The sequence below is a fragment of the Mandrillus leucophaeus genome, unplaced genomic scaffold (genome assembly GCF_000951045.1).
Source record: "Mandrillus leucophaeus isolate KB7577 unplaced genomic scaffold, Mleu.le_1.0 Scaffold146, whole genome shotgun sequence".
In the NCBI taxonomy this organism is placed as follows: domain Eukaryota; kingdom Metazoa; phylum Chordata; class Mammalia; order Primates; family Cercopithecidae; genus Mandrillus; species Mandrillus leucophaeus.
The window spans coordinates 3,537,885-3,549,107 of record NW_012101432.1 but is presented as its reverse complement, the minus strand read 5'-3'; the positions used below and the strand labels follow the sequence as shown (position 1 = coordinate 3,549,107).

The following is an 11,223-nucleotide window of genomic DNA, read 5'->3' as shown; positions in this document are numbered from 1 at the left end:
CCACCTCGCCCGGCTAGTTTTTTGTATTTTTTAGTAGAGACGGGGTTTCGCCGGGTTAGCCAGGATGGTCTCGATCTCCTGACCTCATGATCCGCCCGTCTCGGCCTCTCAAAGTGCTGGGATTACAGGCTTGAGCCACCGCGCCCGGCTTGCTGAGTATTTTTCCTACCATAAACTGACTGTAATCCTGTAGATTTTTTCCTTTTAACACCTTCTGTTTTTCTTAGGTCTGGACTCCCTTGTAAAGCACTGCAAGTAAAAGCACTTTTTGTTCCCCTAATATTTCTCTGAGTTTTCTTTTAAAGACCTAAGGTTCTAACTACAGGTATAAAAGACTCCAATGTCGGAACTAGAACCTAAGTAAGTTAGAATTCAAGACAAGTAGGAATTTCCCGGGGGAATCCCATTGCTTTCCTTTTTGGCTCAGTGGAGTGAAAAGTTGTGCTTTCAAACCCATTAATTCGGAATAGACTGACAGATGCGGAGCAGAGTTTAGGCAAAATACCTCTCGCACTCAGCTCTCCGCCATCATCTTGCTCCCTAGAAACATGGGGCTTTCTCCGGAAATTTCAATGGAGGAGCCAGTCGGCGTCCCACGTGCACCTTTCCCTTGGCCTAAGGGCCAACCAGTCATCTGCTGCCGTCCTGCGCCTCTTTCCCACATCCTGGGTCTCTAAAAACCAGTTCCCCGTCGTCCAAATGGTGAAGACGCGTCTCCCGCGGGTTTCCCGGGGTTCTGCCCCGCGCAAGAGACTCACCTGTGGGTAGAGGTGCTGCATGAACTGCTCCCGAGAAACGCCCTCCAGCCGGGTTACCGGGAGGTGCTGTCCGGCCATGGTTGCTCACGCCTGCCCTCTTCCAGGTCCTCGCAACTTCGGCTCTAAAGCGTTCCTCAGCGTCATCCGCCCGGAAACACGAGCGACAGAGAAAAGGTCCGCGAGGCCAGCGGACTCCAGAGAGGCTGGGTCGGAGCGCGGGGCGGGTTGCCGAAGGGCCTCGGCCTGGGCTGCGTGCTGGAGAGCGGGGACGGGGCCGACTCATCAGAGGCTGCAGCAACAAGTCCACTTTGCTCTCCAGTCTCTTTCTCCGACACCGCTGAGGTGGTTTCCCACCGACTTCCTTTCCATACAGCACCAGCAGGCACCGGGGTGAAGGGTCATATAAAAATGGCGCTGGCCGCTCGTCTGCTACCCCAGTTGCGGCACTCTGGGTCGCTGCCCTGCGGGGCCGTCCGACTCCGGACTCCCGCTGCGGCCGAGGTGAGGCTGCCGTCGGCCAGACTTTGCTACCTCTGCCGCTGTCGCCTCGGCTCGGGAGCGGCGTCATTTCCCCGAAGCGCTTGGGCCTTGGCGGCCTCGGCGCTACCTGCCCAGGGCTCCCGGCGGCCAGTGCTCAGCCGCCCGGGACCCCCCACAGCCTTCGCTTCTTTCCCTGCCTGCCCTCAGCGCAGCTACAGCACGGAGGAGAAGCCCCAGCAGCACCAGAAAACCAAGATGATCGTCCTGGGATTCTCCAACCCTATCAACTGGGTTAGGACTCGAATTAAGGCCTTCCTTATCTGGGCCTATTTCGACAAAGAGTTCAGCATCGCAGAGTTCTCTGAGGGAGCGAAGCAGGTTTGTTTATTTTCCTGGTTGACTTGTCTGTCTCTAATGAGTTCAACTATTATTCGCAGAAGTGCTTAGTTTCTTCACTGGGATACAAGTGATCCAAAGTGATTAGTGGCCCAGACATAGAGCTTTCCAGCCATTGCTTGACTTAAAGTAAGCTTCTGGCCAGGCATGGGGGTACACGCCTGTAGTCTCAGCTACTTAGGAGGCTGAAGGGGAGGATTGCTTGAACCCAGGAGTTGGACGTAGTGCTGTGATGGTGCCATTGCTCTCCAGCCTGGGAGACAGAGCCAAGCCCTGTCTCAAAAAATAAAGGAAAAAGCTATATGGTCTCATATTGTCCGAACGTAATTTTCAAATCTACAAAGTGGGCAAGACAATCCCTGGCACATAGTAGGCCCTCCATGAATGTTTGTTGAATACATTAATAAACGGGTCAGTTTGAAGAATAAATGAGATAACATTTCCAAAGTGCTGTAATGTCACCTTGGGTAGAAGAGCAGAACTTTCTGCCGTTTATTTGACAGAGTCCACCAACACACCACCCCATACTCCTTAAAGATTAAACTGGAGATGAGCAGTTTTACCCTTTTAAAGGGTTTGCTGAGACTGCCTGGTGGCTAAGTGCGCAGCACCCTACACACAGAAAATATTTAGCCTTTAGAGATTCTTATCCCTGACTTCGTTAGTTACGTACCTGTTTCTGAATGGCTGATTATACCTTGCCTTACCCTTATGACAGTGGTCACTTGGGCCCTGAGGTTATTTGTAGAGTTTGTGGGTACATGCTTCTTTTCTAGGATTAAGGGCCATGTATACCTTTTTTTTTTCTTTTTTTGACTCCTTTACAGAGTGTATCGTTCCCAAACATTGCAAAACTATTGATAACAATAGAAGTCGGCCAGGCATGGTGGCTCACGCCTGTTATCCCAGCACTTTGGGAGGCCGAGGCAGGTGGATCACAGGTCAGGAGTTTGAGACCAGCCTGGCCAATATGGTGAAACCCCGTCTCTTCTAAAAATACAAAAATTAGCCGTGGCGCGCCCCTGTAGTCCCAGCTACTCTGGAGGCTGAGGCAGGAGAATCGCATGAACCTGGGAGGTGGAGGTTGCAGTGAGCTGAGATGGCACCACTGCACTCCAGCCTGGGTGACAGAGCGAGACTCTGTCTCAAAAAACAAAAACAAAAACCACAATAGAATTCATAAAGTATATTTCCTGCTTCATACCTCCATATGCCTTAAAACCATACCATTGGTGTAATCATTTTACAATATTGGTTGTATACTGGTGTTGATATTTTTACTCCAAATTTATTTCAGATTCTTTCCATAATCATGGCCATTTGTATTTATGAGACCTATCAGTTGTAAATAAATGTTTTCAACTTTATGTAATAAGTGTCAGTATTAACTCCTGCTGCCTGCTTCTCTGAGTCAACTCTTGACTACTATATATATTTACATAAAAAAGTCAAAGAACAAGCTTGATTAAGATGGTTAACTCAGCATCATAATTAAGGGATAAACCTCTGCTCTTGTCAGTTCTTAAAATCTTTTGTCCATGCAGTGGTAAGTTGTATTGATCCTCCTGTTCTTTACAGTGCCCACCGATGATATATGAGCTTGTCCACCTCATAACACATATGATGGTACCAGTTCATTCATGTTTCAGTAAGGATTGGAAATCATCACCCCACCATTGGCAGGAATCAGGCCTCAGTACTTGTTTCCTCTGAACACACAGAGGAGCCTGCAGCATTTTTGGAGTCACTCCACTCCTAGTGGTTCTCCAGCTGTTAGCTATTTTCACCTCCTTCCTTGCCATTAAGTAGTATTTCCACCCCATTCATCAGCCAGTCTGTATGCAATGTTGCTTATATAAAGCAAACAACCAAAATTTCAGTATCAAGGTGTCGGAGGGGTTTTTTTCCTGAGGCCTCTCTCAGCTTACGGATGGCCGTCTTCCTGCTGTGTCCTTGCATGGTCCTCCCTGTGCATGTGCGCTCCTGGTAGTTCTTACTCCACATTTGCTCCTCTTCTAAGGATGCCAGTCAGATTAGATTTTGGCCCATCTTGATGGTCTCATTTAACTTAATCACCTCTTTAAGGCCTTATCTCCAAATATAGTCGCATTCTAAGGTTCTGGGGGTTAGAGCTTCAACATAAATTTTGGGGGAAGGAGAGCACAATTCATCCTATAACAGTTAGGTAGTATTCTCTGATATGCCATATCTGACATGCCTGTGCATCCTCTGGCAGCCTAGATTTCAGCTTATTTCAGATTTCAGTTTAGATGTTTCTTCCCTTAGGAAGCCCTCTCTGATCTTCTCAGATTGGGTTAGAAGGCTCTTCTGTATGCTCCCAAGTCATCCTGTTCTTATCCCTGTCAAAATTCCTAAACTTGTCAGTTTACTTGTCTTTTTCCCAAGTGGACTGAAAGTTCCCTGAAGACAGGTAGGATGTTAATTCACAGTTTGATTTCTCATTGCTAGCAATGAGAATTGCAGTTGGGATTTTCCTTCCTTGAAAATGGAATTTCACACTTCAAAGCTAGGATCTACTGTTTTAGATCATATAAACTAATGACCTTTTCTCCCACTTTCTCAAACCTACATTATCTCCCATACTGAGATTCAGACTTCAGCCCAGATTTCCAGACTCCCAGTGCAATCTAAACTGTTCTCCTTTCCAACTGCTATCTATGCATGATTAAGAGGTGGGTCATACAGCTGTCAAATGATTGTTTACGTCATCATTTTAAAAAGAAATATAAAGGAGGATTTTTATTGAGATATCTAGATTGTACATAACACGCTGTCATTTCCCAGGTCCTGAAGGTGGATCCAGAATTAAAGGTCAAGTCACTTACTCCTATATATGTGGCAAGGCCATATACAAAAAGTCAACCAACCTTGAAGGAGTCATGCCTTGATAAATTAATATTTGATGTTGTTTATCACCATTACCATAAAATAGTCTTTATTACACTTAGCCATTTAAATATGAACATGGTATGGTATTTTGAAATAATAATCCCCACACTTCCCTTAATATTTTTTTCAAGGCTTTTGCTCATGTATCCAAGTTGCTGTCACAGTGTAAATTTGATCTGTTGGAAGAACTTGTGGCCAAAGAGGTAAAGTATATTTTACATTTTGCTTTAAAAATAAATGCTATTCTCTTGCAATAGAATGATGCACATTTTCCTTATTTATGCTTAAAAATAGCATGTGTGCCAGCATCCAAAGTAGAGTCTGTGTATCTGTTCTTATGGGTACTTTGGGTCATATAAAAGCATGGAATCACTCCTGCTACTTAAGGCATAAGTAAGTAATTATGATGTTTTTCAATTGCTCTTATATAGAATGTTCTGTTAGGAATTACCTAGTTGAATAATGAGATACATTTCAGCCTTGCTTTTGAGGATGAGTAAATATGGTAGTAAATTTAAAAATAGGTTTGGAAAAATGTATTCCATGATAAAGATCACTTTTTGAAAGGTTTCAAAAATGGTATTGGTGAACTAATGGCTTGCTTTTTTCAAACTTAGGTGCTACATGTATTGAAAGAAAAGGTTACTTCACTACCTGACAACCATAAAAATGCCCTTGCTGCTAACATAGATGAAATTGTATTTACATCAACAGGAGACATCTCCATTTACTATGATGAGAAAGGTAATGCCAGAGCATAGTCAACTTGAAATGATCCATAATTGTCCAGATAAGCTAAAGTAGTGGATAATCACAAAATAGAGTTTTGTCAGGACAAGTAGAAATTAATAGAACTTCCAAGAAAATGTTATATCCATTCTTTAAAGACCTACTTCTGAAAGAGTTGAGACATGGTCATCATTTCTTAAGCCTTTCTATCTAGAACTTTTTTCTGCTACTATTTATTTATTTATTTTATTTTTATTCAATACAATAGTAACTTGAAGGAAACAATTGAGTATTTTAAAACTGCACCTTATACGGAAGGAATGAGGGGTAAAAGAAAATCAAATTAGATATTGTCAACTAAAGATGATTTGAAAAGATTAACTGCAGAACTCCCAAATTGGATCTAGTTGAGAATAATGAAAAAAGTTGGGAGGAAGTTTAGTGGTTATCTGGTTCTTCTTGTCTGAGGCATACATTTTCCCTATAGCATTCCTGATAATTCACTGTTTATTCCTGATACATACAAAGTTGGCCCTCTGTATCTGGGGGTTTCACATCCATAGATTTAACCAATCTCGGATAGAAAATATTAAAAAAATAGTTGCATCTATACTTGAACATGTACAGTTTTTTCTTGTCATTATTCTCTCAATAATACAGTATAACGACTATTTACATTAGCATTTACATTGTGTTAGGTATTATAAATAATCTAGAGATGATTTAAAGTATACTGGAGGATGTGTGTTATGCAAATACTACACCATTTTATATAAAGGACTTGAGCATCTGTGGATTTTGGTATCCACAGGAGGGTCCTAGAACTAATCCTCCATGGATTTCAAGGAATGACTCTATTTGCATATGTATTATGTGCCAGCCACACAGGAAATGTAGACTCTGCTTAAACACTTCCTAAGGTAGAAGAGAGAGACTCTTAATGATGATAAAATTTTTCATGCACACATTATTTTGAAACATTTGTAAAGATATTTTTAGTGATAAATATTTTCTTCTTCCCTAATATTTCAAATTGCATCTCAGCACCATGGTCACTAACTAACTTTTGCATCAGGAGGTTGTCAGAATCACCAGGCACAGCAAGGTGAATTAGGGTAGAATAGAAAGCCTTTACTCTTTCTGGCAGTTGAAGTTAAGATAGTTACTAAGCAGCAAAAAATATTATTTTTCTCCTCGTTTTTGGTTTGACAACACATATCTGTCATGAGATTATTATAATCTTAGAAAATGCCTGGCCAGATGCAGTGGCTCACACTTGTAATCCCAGCACTTTGGGAGGCTGAAGCAGGCAGATCACTTGAGCTCAAAAGTTCAAGACCAGCCTGGGCAACATGGCAAGACCCAGGCTCTACTGAAAATATGAAAAAATAGCCGGGCATGGTGGTGCGTGCCTATGGTCACAGCTACTCAGGAGGCTGAGGTGGGAGGATTGCTTAAGCTTGGGGAGCGAAGGTTGCAGTGAGCCGATACTGTGCCACTGCACCCCAGCCCTGGTGACAGAGTGAGACACTGTGTCAAAAAAAGAGAAAGAAAAAGAAAAAGCCACTAATTGAAAATAATCCATATAGTATACTTAGTAAAGTATGTGCTCAGTTAAGTAGTAGCTTTTTACTGAGATACAGAGAAGAGAGCAAGTATGCCATAAACCCTAAGACAATTTACTAAAAATAAAACAGTATCAATACAAGTATTTTAGGTCACATCAGAATAAGCACAGAATTTGATCTGTAACAACTGTATGACTACTGCCAATTTCTGATTTCATTTTGTATATATGGATGATAGATTATTTTGATTTGTATTTGTATGTGTGTGTATATGTTTTTTCTCTAAGGAAGGAAGTTTGTTAACATCCTGATGTGCTTTTGGTATCTAACCAGTGCCAACATCCCCAGTGAAACTTTAAGAGGAGCCAGTGTATTCCAGGTTAAGTTGGGGAATCAGAATGTGGAAACTAAACAACTTCTTAGTGCAAGCTATGAGTAAGTTTAATCAGATTTCATTGCTTCCTTTCTCCAGAAGATGGAAGGTAGTTTGAAGGTATGAAAATTAAGAGATCTTTAGGAAGAAAAGAATTGAAATTTGACAAGTTATTTATGAAGAGAAAAGGTCAGAAAGACACACTGGATATGAAACAGGAGAGTTAAGAAATTAGAAAGAGGTAATGTTGCTAAATTTAATTAAATGATGTTTTAACTATCTATTGCTGCTTAACAAACTCCTCCCAAATTCATTGGCTTCAAACAGCCATTGATTTTGCCTGCTATTTCACGCTCAGAAATTTTGGATAGGCTCAGTTAGGGGGTTTTATCTGCTTCACCTGGCATCAACACGGGTGGCAGGAGCTGGAGGATTCATTTCCACAGTGACGTCTTAACTCACATGTGTGGCACCTTGGTACTCCTTGGCTTCTCCATGACTCTGCATTCTCCAGGGCCTCTCTTTGTGGCTTGGACTTGTGGTAGTTTCAGACTAGTCATATCTTTCACAGAGTGGTTGAATTCCAGGAGGCAGAAAATGGAAGCTGCTAAACCAGTAAAGGTCTGTGCCCAGAATTAGAACATCAGTTCTGCCATAGTCTCCTTGTCAAAGCAGTCAAAGGATCTGTATAGTTCAAAGGGTATAGAAAGAGTCCCCCGCTTTTTGGGCCAAAAAACAGCAAGGTCACATAGCAGAAGAGCACATAGGAGGGGAGATATGGTTGTGGCCATTTTTGGAAAATAAAATCTGCCATAATTGGTACATGAACGATTTATTCACTAGACATCTGTTGATCATCTGTGTGCCCACATGCTCTGGTAGAGGTTCAGATACAAAGTTGAAGGGATACTGCCCTTAAGGACATACTGTATAGTAGGAAGTTAGCAGGTTATGTAAAAGAGACATTATATTGTATTTTTATGTGAATAAAGTCTACAACAGTAAACTGCTGGAGCATGTCAGTGAAGATATAATTTGACATTTATTTTTTAAAAAATGATTATGTTGCCAGAGTTACACAAATCTGCTTTAAAATAACAAAATAACAAACCCCCAAAATGACCTAAGAAATAAAATGTATTCTGTTTTACTAAGGTAAAAGAGAATCATATCCTCTTTTTTTTTTTTGCTTTTCTTGGAAGAAATGTGTTTTTTAAATTTTGCTTTATTTGTAATTACCCAAAATATTCTATATATTTAAATACTTAATTTAAATCTACTGAATTGTCTGTTAAGAAATCATTTTTAAAGAGCACTGTCATCAATACTAAACTTTATCTTTTCTGATGTTTCTTACTAAGACTGTGGGTACCTCATAAACATTGTTATTTTCAAGATTGATTTAATGTATGTAAACTAAATTCCACTATTTATTCCTAAATTGGTAACAGTGCTATTTGAAAAACAGCTTTTTTCCTGTATCCTAGGTTATGTATTTAAAGTGCTGTTTGCATCACCAGAGTCCAGTTTATTTCTCCTCATATTCGGCATGTGTTATAGCTAGTATTTAAACAGAATAATATCCAAGTTTCTCTTAGGGGCTGGCAGATGTTGAATATAGATTAGTCCCTTAAAAATACTCACACTACTTGAGAATGTACTTCAATTTTGTGGGTATATTTATTGTGATTGAATGGGTAGGTTAAACTTTTTATTTGTTTTGATTTTGATTTAATATTAACCATTAGCTTGTTGCCAAAAATTCTTCTAAATATACACTTGCAAATTACATAGTTATCTAAGACATACTTGGACTGATGTAAGATTTACATTATTTGCAATATCTTTCCTAGGTTTCAGAGGGAGTTCACACAAGGAGTAAAGCCTGACTGGACCATTGCACGGATTGAACACTCAAAATTATTAGAATAATTTTCTTGGAAAAATCAGCTTATGGACTTTAGCAGTTGCTGTGAAAAACTAAGGAAGAAAAATTTTTGGATCATTTGATCTTCATTTAATCTAAGTCTGTGAATTACTTTTATATTATTTTGAAATACTCCTTGCAGTATATTGGCATGATACAGTAAAAGCATTTTCCACAGATTGTTATCACCTTCTTTAAAAGAAGTCAAAATTAAAAAAAATACAATAGCACGTCATTGGTGTCATATTCAATAATATTTCCAGTGCTCCATATAATTTTATAGACATAATAAAGAAGGTATTGAAAAAACTACTTACACATTTCTTTATTTTTTAAATTGTTTGAGAAACAGGGTCTTGCTGTGTCTCCCTGGATGCAGTCCAGTGGCATGATAATAGTTCACGGTAACCTCGAGCTCCTGGGCTTGAGCAATCCCCCTGCCTCAGCCTTCAGAGTAGCTGGGACTACAGGCATCCACCAGCATGGCTGGCGAATTTTTAAAAATTTTTATAGAGATTTTGCTCTGTTGCCCAGCTGGTCCTGAACTTCTGGTCTCAAGTGGTCCTGCCCTCGGCCTCCCAATGAACTAGGATTATAGGCATGAGCCACTACACCCAGCCTACTTATACAGTTCTAAATTAATAGTCCTTACATATTTTATTTGTGGCCAATACATTTATACCTTTTTTTTTTTTTTTGGATGGAGTCTCCCTCTGTTGCCCAGGCTGCAGTACAGTGGTGTGATCTCAGTTCACTACAACCTCCACTTCCCGGGTTGAAGCGATTCTCCTGCCTCAGCCTCCCGACTAGCTGGGACAACAGGTATGCACCACCATGCCCAGCTAATTTTTTTGTATTTTTAATAGAGACAGGGTTTCATCATGTTAGCCAGGCTGGTCTAGAACTCTTGACCTCAGACAATCTGCCCGTCTCGGCCTCCCAAAATGCTGGGATTACAGGCATGAGCCACCATGCCTGGCCTTATACCTTTATTTTAAGTATGTGTAAGATTTATTTTTAAATCACTGCTGCTATTTGACTTCTTTGGTCACTAGCTAGGTAAGAAGGAATAGATGAAATTATAGCAGATCAGTCTCTACAGAACTGAAAATTAGTGAATTTAAAAGCATGCTAAAATACAAAGAGAAAAAAAATAGGACAGTGTCTTAGCCACCTATGGGATAATATCAACTAATCTAATATACTTGTATTTTGTGTCCTAGAAGTTGGAGTAGTGGAAACAAAAATAGTATGTTAAGAAATAATGGCTGAAAAGTGTCCTAGTTGATGAAAACTATAAGCCCACAGATCACTAGAAATTCAACAAACAAGGTAACAGAGAAAAAATCTGATCAAGGTACATCATAATGAAATTGTTGAAAACCAGAGAAAGTTGTAAAAGCAACTGGAGAAAAAAAAGGATATTCATGCAGAGAAGCCAAGATAAGAATAACTACCTATTTTTCTTAAACAGCAAGTTAGAGACCTTGGCATGCCATCTTAAAAGTGCTGAAAAAAATAACATGTTTACCTAGAATTCGATATTCAGCAAAAATCTTCAAAAAGTGAAAAGACTCAGAGAAAAGATGAGAGAATTTATTGCCAATGACATGTTTTATAAGCAATGTTAAGGACCAGTGGACAGAACAGAGTTCAAAAATGGACCCATGCGTATATGGACAATTGATTTTTGACAAAGGCACAATTAGCTGTGTGTGGTGGTGTGTGCCTGTAGTCACACGTACTTGGGAGACTGAGATGGGAGGATCACCTGAGCCTGGGGAGGTTGAGGCTGCAGTGAACTGTGATTGCACTCCAGTCTGGGCAGAAGAGTGAGACCCTGTCTAAAAAGAAAAGAAAACAAAAAGGCACCAAAGCAATTCAAAGAGGAAAAGCATCTTTCCAACAAATGGAATAAGTATATATTCATATGAGAAATGAACCTCAACTTTTACATCACATACATAATTTTAATGCAAAATTTAGATTTAAAATGGATGATAGACCTAAACAAAAGCTAAACCTAGAAATTCTAGAAAAAAAACATAGGAGACATTTGCTATCTTGGGATTAGCAAAGATT

General features: G+C 40.2%; 2 protein-coding genes across 4 annotated transcripts in view; one reads left to right on the top strand and one right to left on the bottom strand.

Annotated features, from left to right (window-relative positions):
• TYW5 (tRNA-yW synthesizing protein 5) overlaps window positions 1-1,101 on the bottom strand; it is a 26,407-nt gene extending 25,306 nt beyond the window's left edge. For both annotated transcript variants that reach the window (XR_001005426.1, XM_011974547.1), the window contains exon 1: window positions 759-1,101. Coding sequence is in view for 1 of the 2 variants with exons in the window: in XM_011974547.1 (XP_011829937.1) it covers window positions 759-836 (78 nt within the window). In the remaining variant the exon portion in view is untranslated. The remainder of the gene's footprint in view (window positions 1-758) is intronic.
• Window positions 483-9,459, top strand: LOC105535440 (chromosome unknown open reading frame, human C2orf47). Of its 2 annotated transcripts, XM_011974549.1 has the most exons (6): window positions 483-1,616; window positions 4,676-4,747; window positions 5,162-5,288; window positions 7,129-7,276; window positions 7,914-7,925; window positions 9,077-9,124. In XM_011974549.1, exons 1-5 carry the CDS (start codon window positions 1,167-1,169, stop codon window positions 7,918-7,920), a joined length of 804 nt encoding a protein of 267 aa, XP_011829939.1. In that variant the 5' UTR covers window positions 483-1,166; the 3' UTR covers window positions 7,921-7,925; window positions 9,077-9,124. The 2 variants fall into 2 exon arrangements, with proteins under 2 accessions (XP_011829939.1, XP_011829938.1); XM_011974548.1 differs by lacking the exon at window positions 7,914-7,925 and having other exon boundaries at window positions 9,068-9,459.
• Window positions 9,460-11,223: the final 1,764 nt, after the last annotated feature.

Coding starts and splice junctions, on each gene's coding strand:
- LOC105535440 (XM_011974548.1), top strand. CDS start 1,167: ATGGCGCTGGCCGCTCGTCTGCTACCCCAGTTGCGGCACTCTGGGTCG. Junction 4,748..5,161: donor AAGAACTTGTGGCCAAAGAG/GTAAAGTATATT, acceptor TTTCAAACTTAG/GTGCTACATGTATTGAAAGA. Junction 5,289..7,128: donor CATTTACTATGATGAGAAAG/GTAATGCCAGAG, acceptor TTTTTCTCTAAG/GAAGGAAGTTTGTTAACATC.